At 44.4% G+C, this 11,821-nt stretch overlaps 1 protein-coding gene across 1 annotated transcript in view; it reads right to left on the minus strand.

Moving 5' to 3' along the window:
* Window positions 1-9,119: 9,119 nt before the first annotated feature.
* The window catches only part of si:dkey-109j17.5 (zinc finger BED domain-containing protein 4), a 62,238-nt gene continuing 59,536 nt past the window's right edge, over window positions 9,120-11,821 (minus strand). Inside the window, exons 5-6 of the mRNA XM_065021032.1 lie at window positions 11,633-11,791; window positions 9,120-11,227 (exon numbers count right to left, since the gene is read on the minus strand). Of these exons, the coding sequence (XP_064877104.1) occupies window positions 10,547-11,227; window positions 11,633-11,791 (840 nt within the window). The 3' untranslated portion in view covers window positions 9,120-10,546. The remainder of the gene's footprint in view (window positions 11,228-11,632; window positions 11,792-11,821) is intronic.

Raw genomic sequence — 11,821 nt, forward strand, 5'->3', positions numbered from 1 at the left:
GATAACGAGAGGGCCAAGGTTTGAGACCAGACTGCTGCTGAATCTTTTAACCATCCCACGTGGTTAAACTCTTAGACTATCGATACCGACAGAATAAGAACAAGTCTGATATGAATCACTAGTCAGCAGCTAGGAATTCGGTATCATTGAATGCGAAGACCGACAACCGTCGAAACATCTATTCTATTATGACATGAATGAATGTCACTCTGAACTATCCATTCTAACCACGGCAGAGAGAGAGAGAGAGAGAAGGCAGACAGACTCTCCAACAGAAACTAACTTTTCAACAGAGATCCCGATGACACACTGAGCGTAAATATATATATTGATTCCAATTGTTCCCGAATGAGTGAACGTTCATATGCAAAGGATTAGCATTTCAATTATTATAATTATCAACTGTGTGTTGGATGACTCATAGTGAAGACTGGGTTCGTGCAGATAACCAAGACTTTACGACGTTTGGAATGAGACTAACGTGAGGTAAATAATAATTCATTAATCAGAAGACTAATTGATCAGATATTAAAATATCTGTAAAGTTATATTAGGAAAATTATAACTTTGTAATCTGAATATTTTCTTATAACCTTCCCCTAATCTGTGCCGATCTACAACTTTATCCCTGAACTCTTCTGAAAGCTCTTTGCGCCTCATGGTTATGAATATTTTCCTTGGTGCCCCGACTTCCTAGTTAATTACAGTTACATGATTAATGAGTTTAATCGCGTAATAATAATTAGTTATTTGATAAAGATTCATCTTCAGTTTAATGATACCAAAGACAGGACAATATATAGTGGTGTAATAATGTTATATGATGTACAGTTTTATCTTTAGTTTTATATGTAATGTAAGTGCCTTAATGTGTTTGGACCCCAGGCTGAGTAGCTGCTGCCTTGGCAGGAACTAATGGGGATCCATAATAAACCCCAGGCTGAGTAGCTGCTGCCTTGGCAGGAACTAATGGGGATCCATAATAAACCCCAGGCTGAGTAGCTGCTGCCTTGGCAGGAACTAATGGGGATCCATAATAAACCCCAGGCTGAGTAGCTGCTGCCTTGGCAGGAACTAATGGGGATCCATAATAAACCCCAGGCTGAGTAGCTGCTGCCTTGGCAGGAACTAATGGGGATTCATAATAAACCCCAGGAACTAATGGGGATCCATAATAAACCCCAGGCTGAGTAGCTGCTGCCTTGGCAGGAACTAATGGGGATTCATAATAAACCCCAGGAACTAATGGGGATCAATAATAAACCCCAGGAAGAGTAGCTGCTGCCTTGGCAGGAACTAATGGGGATCCATAATAAACCCCAGGAAGAGGAGCTGCTGTCTTGGCAGGAACTAATGGGGATCCATAATAAACCCCAGGAAGAGTAGCTGCTGCCTTGACAGGAACTAATGGGGATCCATAATAAACCCCAGGAAGAGTAGCTGCTGCCTTGGCAGGAACTAATGGGGATCCATAATAAACCCCAGGAAGAGTAGCTGCTGCCTCGACAGGAACTAATGGGGATCCATAATAAACCCCAGGAAGAGTAGCTGCTGCCTCGACAGGAACTAATGGGGATCCATAATAAACCCCAGGAAGAGTAGCTGCTGCCTTGGCAGGAACTAATGGGGATCCATAATAAACCCCAGGAAGAGTAGCTGCTGCCTTGACAGGAACTAATGGGGATCCATAATAATCCCCAGGAAGAGTAGCTGCTGCCTCGACAGGAACTAATGGGGATCCATAATAAATACAAATACAAATGCAGATATGCATCTGTTGGTCACAGATAGAGGTCGACTGATTCATCTGAATGGCCGATTAATTAGGGCCGATTTCAAGTTTTCATAACAATCGGTAATCAGCATTTCTGGACACCGATCATGGCCGATTACATTGCACTCCACGAGGAGACTGCGTGGCAGGCTGACTACCTGTTACGCGAGTGCAGCAAGAAGCCAAGATAAGTTGCTAGCTAGCATTAAACTTTATCTTGTAAAAAACAATCAATCTTAACATAATCACTAGTTAACTACACATGGTTGATGATATTACTAGTTTATCTAGTTTGTCCTGCGTTGCATATAATCGATACGGTGCCTGTTAATTTATCATCGAATCACAGGGTGATGATTAAACAAGCGCATTCGCAAAAAAGCACCAATGTGTACCGAACCATAAACATCAATGCCTTTCATTAAAGTCAATACACAAGTATATATTTTTTAAACCTGCATATTTAGTTAATATTGCCTGCTAACATTAATTTATTTTAACTGGGGAAATTGTATCACTTCTCTTGCGAACTGTGCAAGCAGAGTCAGGGTATATACAGCAGGTTGGGCCGCCTGGCTCGTAGCGAACAGTGCAAGCAGAGTCAGGGTATATGCAGCAGTTTGGGCCGCCTGGCTCGTTGGGAACTGTGCAAGCAGAGTCAGGGTATATGCAGCAGTTTGGGCCACCTGGCTCGTAGCGAACTGTGCAAGCAGAGTCAGGGTATATACAGCAGGTTGGGCCACCTGGCTCGTTGCGAACTGTGCAAGCAGAGTCAGGGTATATGCAGCAGTTTGGGCCGCCTGGCTCGTTGCGAACTGTGTGAAGACAATTTCGTCCTAACAAAGACCGTAATTAATTTGCCAGAATCGTACATAATTATGACATAACATCGAAGATTATGCAATGTAACAGCAATATTTAGACTTAGGGATGCCACCCGTTAGATAAAATATGTAACGGTTCCGTATTTCACTGAAAGAATATACATTTTGCCACCAATAATCGGTATCAGTGTTGAAAAATCATAATTGGTCGACCTCTAGTCACAGAGTCAGTATCTGGTATGACCACCATTTCCCTCATGCAGCACGGCACATCTCCTTCGCAGAGTTGATCAGGCTGTTGATTGTGGAATGTTGTCCCACTCCTCTTCAATGGCTGTGCGAAATTGCTGAATATTGGCGGGAACTGAAACACGCTGTCATACGCACCGATCCAGAGCATCCCAAATATGCTCAATGTGAGTATGCAGGCTATGGACATTTTCAGCTTCCAGCAATTGTGTACAGATCTTTGTGACAATGAGGCCATGCATTATCTGAAACATGGGATGATAGAGGCTGATGAATGGCATGACAATGAGGCCATGCATTATCTGAAACATGGGATGATAGAGGCTGATGAATGGCATGACAATGAGGCCATGCATTATCTGAAACATGGGATGATAGAGGCTGATGAATGGCATGACAATGAGGCCATGCATTATCTGAAACATGGGATGATTAGAGGCTGATGAATGGCATGACAATGAGGCCATGCATTATCTGAAACATGGGATGATAGAGGCTGATGAATGGCATGACAATGAGGCCATGCATTATCTGAAACATGGGATGATTAGAGGCTGATGAATTGCATGACAATGAGGCCATGCATTATCTGAAACATGGGATGATAGAGGCTGATGAATGGCATGACAATGAGGCCATGCATTATCTGAAACATGGGATGATTAGAGGCTGATGAATGGCATGACAATGAGGCCATGCATTATCTGAAACATGGGATGATTAGAGGCTGATGAATGGCATGACAATGAGGCCATGCATTATCTGAAACATGGGATGATTAGAGGCTGATGAATGGCATGACAATGAGGCCATGCATTATCTGAAACATGGGATGATTAGAGGCTGATGAATGGCATGACAATGAGGCCATGCATTATCTGAAACATGGGATGATTAGAGGCTGATGAATGGCATGACAATGAGGCCATGCATTATCTGAAACATGGGATGATTAGAGGCTGATGAATGGCATGACAATGAGGCCATGCATTATCTGAAACATGGGATGATTAGAGGCTGATGAATGGCATGACAATGGTGCCAGAGGATCCCGTCACAGTGTATCCATCGATAAAATGCAATTGCGTTCTTTGTCCATAGCTTGTACCTGCCCATTCCATAACCCCATTGCCACCATGGGGAACTCTGTTCACAACGTTGACATCAGCAAACTGCTCACCCACACGACACCATACACATGGTCTGCAGTTGAGGCCAGTTGGACGTACTGCCAAATTCCTTAAAATTATGTTGGTGCCGGTTTATAGTATAGAAGTTAACATGAAATTATCTGGCAGCAGCATTAGTGGAGATTCCTCCAGTCAACATGCCAATTGCATGCTTCTTCAAAACTTCAGACGTGTGGCATTGTGTTGTATGACAAAACTGCACATTTTCCAGTGGCTTTTTTGTCCCCAGCACAAGGTGCACCTGTGTAATGATAATACCGTTTAATCAGCTCCTTGATATGCCAGACCTGTCAGGTGGATGAATTATGTTGACCAAGCAGAAATGCTCACTAACAGGGATGTAAACTAAATTTGAGAGAAAGAAGCTTTTTGTGCGAATGGAAGATTTCTGGGATCTTTAATTTAATCTCATGTAACATGGGACCAATACTTTACATGTTGCGTTTATATTTTAGTTCAGTGCATATAGTACTCGAATTCATGTTGCTAAATTCAAAAGAATACAATATAAAACTGGCTGCCACCAATGAGGGTTAGAAACTTTAAAAGACAATTATCTCAGAATCCTCTTAACCATATAGCTCTCATCCTTGATTTGATTAACTGAAGGGCTTTGTTGTATAGTTGTCCAATGTTGGTGAGGCATATTTTTTAACCTGTTTTAATAATACTCCTGAATCACTTTGATCAATAAAAGCATTTATTGAGTGTAGTTTTAACACAGCTGAGATTTACTTCAGTGCATTCACCCTATTGCTTCCACCTATCAAGTTGTTTCAGATCTGGTGAGGAGGGGCTACTGTCACATTCTTAGCAATATACGTTAATGTCATTTTCATATTCTATATTTGCAGCCGCATGTCTTTACTTTCTCAAATTGACCATTTAAGCAACGATGATGTCAGTTAAACCAAAACAACGGAGTTCCGTCTCCAAGTTTTAATGTGGATAAATACACACCGCAACAGAATAACTTGGGACCAGTCACAGAAATACTTTGTTAAAGGAGACATCTGCAGTTGCTGCATCCATTTTAGAACTTGAATGATATAGTAGATTTCCAGAAAACCATGATGCTCATTTTTATAGAATGAATACTGAACAGGAGGTAAAGGAAAAGCAGTCATAGTTGGTGCTCAAGGAGTACATACAGACTCGCTTTTCAATGAGAAACTCATTAGATCAGAGAGGTGTGTTGTAACAATATATAACTGCTATTGGAGGGTCTCAAACCCAGGCCACCAGCACCAATGATGAAAGTCCTAACCACTACCCCAGTAAGGGGCATCTCTAGGACATGTACTTATTGGGCCAGTATAGCCCTGTCCTGAAGAAACCTTAACCCCTCCTCCGTAGGCATTTGATCTGAAACAACCTGATAGGTGGAATCTCAGCTCTGTTGAAAATACACTCGAGAAAATATTTTAATAATCATACTCGTGTTTCAGGAGTTTAATACAGGTTAAAATGACCCACAATTATACAGAAAGCCATTACATTGCTGAAATAAGTATATCAAATAAATGATGGGAGAATAGTCAGATTAACTGAGACCCAACATGGAGGCGAAGCAGGAAGATCAGAGTACAATAAAACCAAGAGGTTGTGAGTTCAAATCCCAGGTGAGAATAATAATGTATAAAATGAACATGCACTATGTAATCACGTTTGTCAAAATGTGTCAAATATGTTTGTTGAAAACAGTATGTTAAAAGCACTGTGTGTGTGTGAGTCTCCTTGACAACAGACAAATAGCTATGAGTGGATCAGTGGTTCACCAAGCAGGGCCTTGATTGGCTCAGCAACAGAAGCAGGGCCTTGATGTGTAATAAATATTAAGTTCTGAGAACATGGTAACCACGTTCTATTGGACATTCAAATGAATTGGGGAAATATTAAGTTCTGAGAACATGGTAACCACGTTCTATTGGACATTCAAATGAATTGGGGAAATATTAAGTTCTGAGAACATGGTAACCATGTTCTATTGGACATTCAAATGAATTGGGGAAATATTAAGTTCTGAGAACATGGTAACCACGTTCTATTGGACATTCAAATGAATTGTCTTTTGAAAACATTCCTTGCACATCACAGGAACATTCGTATGAAAAACATTATTTAATGACCTAATGAGAATCGTTTTCTAAAGTTGTGGGAATGTTCGTTGTCAGCTGGGTACAGTGTTTAGGTACAAAGCAGTCTGAAACCTGTAGGCTAAATGTACTATAGTGTTCAGGTCTGAAACCTGTAGGCTAAATGGACTATAGTGTTTAGGTCTGAAACCTGTAGGCTTCATGGACTATAGTGTTTAGGTCTGAAACCTGTAGGCTTCATGGACTATAGTGTTTAGGTCTGAAACCTGTAGGCTTCATGGACTATAGTGTTTAGGTCTGAAACCTGTAGGCTTCATGGACTATAGTGTTTAGGTCTGAAACCTGTAGGCTTCATGGACTATAGTGTTTAGGTCTGAAACCTGTAGGCTTCATGGACTATAGTGTTTAGGTTTGAAACCTGTAGGCTACATGGACTATAGTGTTTAGGTCTGAAACCTGTAGGCTTCATGGACTATAGTGTTTAGGTCTGAAACCTGTAGGCTTCATGAACTATAGTGTTTAGGTCTGAAACCTGTAGGCTTCATGAACTATAGTGTTTAGGTCTGAAACCTGTAGGCTAAATGGACTATAGTGTTCAGGTCTGAAACCTGTAGGCTTCATGGACTATAGTGTTTAGGTTTGAAACCTGTAGGCTTCATGGACTATAGTGTTTAGGTCTGAAACCTGTAGGCTAAATGGACTATAGTGTTTAGGTCTGAAACCTGTAGGCTTCATGGACTATAGTGTTTAGGTCTGAAACCTGTAGGCTAAATGGACTATAGTGTTTAGGTCTGAAACCTGTAGGCTAAATGGACTATAGTGTTTAGGTCTGAAACCTGTAGGCTACATGGACTATAGTGTTTAGGTCTGAAACCTGTAGGCTACATGGACTATAGTGTTTAGGTCTGAAACCTGTAGGCTTCATGGACTATAGTGTTTAGGTCTGAAACCTGTAGGCTTCATGAACTATAGTGTTTAGGTCTGAAACCTGTAGGCTTCATGAACTATAGTGTTTAGGTCTGAAACCTGTAGGCTTCATGGACTATAGTGTTTACAGTGGCTTGCGAAAGTATCCACCCCCTTTGGCATTTTTCCTATTTTGTTGCCATACAACCTGGAATGAAAATTTTTGTTTGTATCATTTGATTTACACACCTGCCACTCACTTTGAAGATGCAACATATTTATCAAACAAGAAATAAGACAAGAAAACAGAAAACTTGAGCGTGCATAACTATTCACCCCCCAAGTCAATACTTTGTAGAGCCACCTTTAACAGCAATTACAGCTGCAAGTCTCTTGGAATATGTCTCTATAAGCTTGGCACATCTAGCCACTGTAATTTTTTTTATTTTTCGTCAAGGCAAAACTGCTCCAGCTCCTTCAAGTTGGAGGGGTTCTGCTGGTGTACAGCAATCTTTAAGTCGTACCACATATTCTCAATTGGATTGAGGTCTGGGCTTTGACTAGGCTATTCCAAGATATTTAAATGTTTCCCCTTAAACCACTCGAGTGTTGCTTTAGCAGTGTACTTAGGATCATTGTTCTGCTGGAAGGTGAACCTCCGTCCCAGTCTCAAATATCTGGAAGACTTAAACAGGTTTCCCTCAAGAACTTCCCTGTATTTAGCGCCATCCATCATTCCTTCAATTCTGACCAGTTTCAAAGTCCCTGCCGATGAAAAACATCCCCACAGCATGATGCTGCCACCACCATGCGTCACTGTGGGGATGGTGTTCTCGGGGTGATGAGAGGTGTTGGCTTTGTGCCAGTCATAGCGTTTTCCTTGATGGCCAAAAAGCTAAATTTTAGTCTCATCTGACCAGAGTACCTTCTTCCATATGTTTGGGGAGTCTCCCACATGCCTTTTGGCAAACACCAAACGTGTTTGCTTATTTTTTTTCTTTAAGCAATGGCTTTCTTCTGGCCACTCTTCCGTAAAGTCTAGCTCTGTGGAGTGTACAGCTTAAAGTGGTCCTATGGACAGATACTCCAATCTCCGCTGTGGAGCTTTGCAGCTCCTTCAGGGTTATCTTTGGTCTCTTTGTTGCCTCTCTGATGAATGCCCTCCTTGCCTGGTCTGTGAGTTTTGGTGCCATATTCTTTCCATTTTCTAATAATGGATTTATTGGTGTTCTGTAGGATGTTCAAAGTTTCAGATATTTTTTTATAACCCAACGCTGATCTGTACTTCTCCACAACTTTGTCCCTGACCTGTTTGGAGAGCTCCTTGGTCTTCATGGTGTCCCTGACCTGTTTGGAGAGCTCCTTGGTCTTCATGGTGTCCCTGACCTGTTTGGAGAGCTCCTTGGTCTTCATGGTGTCCCTGACCTGTTGGGAGAGCTCCTTGATCTTCATGGTGTCCCTGACCTGTTTGGAGAGCTCCTTGGTCTTCATGGTGTCCCTGACCTGTTTGGAGCTCCTTGGTCTTCAGCTGACCTTGGTCTTCATGGTGTCCCTGACCTGTTTGGAGAGCTCCTTGGTCTTCATGGTGTCCCTGACCTGTTTGGAGAGCCCTTGGTCTTCATGGTGTCCCTGACCTGTTTGGAGAGCCCTTGGTCTTCATGGTGTCCCTGACCTGTTTGGAGAGCTCCTTGGTCTTCATGGTGTCCCTGACCTGTTGGGAGAGCTCCTTGATCTTCATGGTGTCCCTGACCTGTTTGGAGAGCTCCTTGGTCTTCATGGTGTCCCTGACCTGTTTGGAGAGCTCCTTGGTCTTCATGGTGTCCCTGACCTGTTTGGAGAGCTCCTTGGTCTTCATGGTGTCCCTGACCTGTTTGGAGAGCTCCTTGGTCTTCATGGTGTCCCTGACCTGTTTGGAGAGCCCCTTGGTCTTCATGGTGTCCCTGACCTGTTTGGAGAGCCCCTTGGTCTTCATGGTGTCGCTTGCTTGGAGAGCTCCTTGGTCTTCATGGTGTCCCTGACCTGTTTGGAGAGCTCCTTGGTCTTCATGGTGTCCCTGACCTGTTTGGAGAGCCCCTTGGTCTTCATGGTGTCCCTGACCTGTTTGGAGAGCTCCTTGGTCTTCATGGTGTCCCTGACCTGTTTGGAGAGCTCCTTGGTCTTCATGGTGTCCCTGACCTGTTTGGAGAGCTCCTTGGTCTTCATGGTACCGCTTGCTTGGTGGTGTTGCAGACTCTGGGGCCTTTCAGAACAGGTGTATATATACTGAGATCATGTGACTTAAATAAAGTCCACCTGTGTACAATCTAACTAATTATGTGACTTCTGAAGGTAATTGGTTGCACCAGTTCTTATTTAGGGTCTTCATAGCAAAGGGGGTGAAAACATATGCACGCACCACTTTTCAGTTTGTAATTTTATTTAATTCTTTTAAACAAGTAATTTTCTTCATTTCACTTCACCAATTTGTACTATTTTGTGTATGTCTATTACATGAAATCCAAATAAAAATCTGTTTGTAATGCAACAAAGTAGGCAAATCACCAAGGGGGATGAATACTTTTGCAAGGCACTGTAGGTCTGAAACCTGTAGGCTTCATGAACTATAGTGTTTAGGTCTGAAACCTGTAGGCTTCATGAACTATAGTGTTTAGGTCTGAAACCTGTAGGCTTCATGGATTATAGTGTTTAGGTCTGAAACCTGTAGGCTACATGGACTATAGTGTTTGGGTCCATAGCGGTCTGTGTCGAAGTCCACAGTAGTCTGTAATTGGTCTTCAAGTTTTTGAGTCTCCATCGGGTTACATGGACAACATTACCAGCCTGTAGCTGTGTTTGTGTCTCTGTAGCTGTGTTAGTGCCTCTGTAGCTGTGTTAGTGCCTCTGTAGCTGTGTTAGTGCCTCTGTAGCTGTGTTAGTGCCTCTGTAGCTGTGTTTGTGCCTCTGTAGCTGTGTTAGTGCCTCTGTAGCTGTGTTAGTGCCTCTGTAGCTGTGTTAGTGCCTCTGTAGCTGTGTTAGTGCCTCAGTGCCTCTGTAGCTGTGTTAGTGCCTCTGTAGCTCTGTTAGTGCCTCTGTAGCTGTGTTAGTGCCTCTGTAGCTGTGTTAGTGCCTCTGTAGCTCTGTTAGTGTCTCTGTAGCTGTGTTAGTGCCTCTGTAGCTGTGTTAGTGCCTCTGTAGCTCTGTTAGTGCCTCTGTAGCTGTGTTAGTGCCTCTGTAGCTGTGTTAGTGCCTCTGTAGCTCTGTTAGTGCCTCTGTAGCTGTGTTAGTGCCTCTGTAGCTGTGTTAGTGCCTCTGTAGCTGTGTTAGTGCCTCTGTAGCTGTGTTAGTGCCTCTGTAGCTGTGTTAGTGCCTCTGTAGCTGTGTTAGTGCCTCTGTAGCTGTGTTAGTGCCTCTGTAGCTGTGTTAGTGCCTCTGTAGCTGTGTTTGTGTCTCTGTAGCTGTGTTAGTGCCTCTGTAGCTCTGTTAGTGCCTCTGTAGCTCTGTTAGTGCCTCGGGTGTAGGGCTGATCCATTAAGTCCACAGTAACCTATAGTTGGTTTTGAGATAGATGAGTGTCTCAAGGTTTTTGGGGAGAGCCCTGCCTCTGCCGGGTTGGAGCCAGTGTCTGGCCGAGGTAAAGATGGTCTCCACGGTGGAGGTCCCAGCCGGCACAGTAAATGCCCGCTTGGCCACCTGGCTGAGCTGAGGGAAGTCTATAGTCTTTCGTCTCCAGTAGTGGAGAGGCTCCTCCTCAGTGGGCTCCTCACGCAGGTACCCTGCCAGCTCCTGCTCCACGCTCTTTGCCTGTGCCGTGGGCCTTTGCTTGATGAAGGAGAACAGCTTGCAGGGCCTGCTGAGCGAAGTGGAGGAGGGAAGAGGGGACGAGGCTGGGGACAAAGCTGCGACAGGGGACTGGGTCTGGGTTGTGAGCTCCATGCTGGGGCCCTGTGTTTGTGTGTGTTTGGTGACCTCGTCCAGGAGGACCTGTCTGTGCCAGTCAGGGTCTGAGCTCCAGGTGAGTTTGAACTGTGGGTCCAGGGTGGTGGCGGTGACGTACAGAGGGTCCTCCAGGATGGGAGCCAGGCGGCGCTCTACGGCTTGAGACAAGCCCAGCAGCAGGCAGGGTAGCTGGGGGGAGACGCACTCTGACAGGTGCTTACGGAGCCCCAGGACACAGGGCAGAGCCAGACTGATGGAGACGTGTCTGTCACCCTGTCAGGAGACAAGAACACAACCATTAATCTGTCTGTCTGTCTCTCACCTGTCTGTCTCTCACCCATCTGCCTGTCTGTGTCTCTCACCTGTCTGTCTGTCTCTCACCCATCTGTCTGTCTCTCACCTGTCTGCCTGTCTGTGTCTCTCACCTGTCTGTCTGTCTCTCACCCGTCTGCCTGTCTGTGTCTCTCACCTGTCTGTCTGTCTCTCACCTGTCTGTCTGTCTCTCACCCATCTGCCTGTCTGTGTCTCTCACCTGTCTGTCTGTCTCTCACCTGGCTGTCTGTCTGTCTCTCACCTGGCTGTCTGTCTGTCTCTCACCTGGCTGTCTGTCTGTCTCTCACCTGGCTGTCTGTCTGTCTCTCACCTGTCTGTGCGTGTGTCTGTCTGTCGGTCTCTCACCTGTCTGTGTGTGTGCACCATGTCCCAGGCCTCAGTAAAGGGTTCCAGTGTGTCTGTCAGTTCTCTGAGCAGCGCCACCTCCTGGCCACTCAGCACCAGGTCAGCCCGGTCAGACACATCCTCCAAGAACTCTGCTGAGTCCAGAAGACCACGCAACACCTGGAGGAGAGGAGAATGGAATCAAAAGAG

Source organism: Oncorhynchus nerka, linkage group LG7, assembly GCF_034236695.1.
Source record: "Oncorhynchus nerka isolate Pitt River linkage group LG7, Oner_Uvic_2.0, whole genome shotgun sequence".
Classification (NCBI taxonomy): Eukaryota; Metazoa; Chordata; class Actinopteri; order Salmoniformes; family Salmonidae; genus Oncorhynchus; species Oncorhynchus nerka.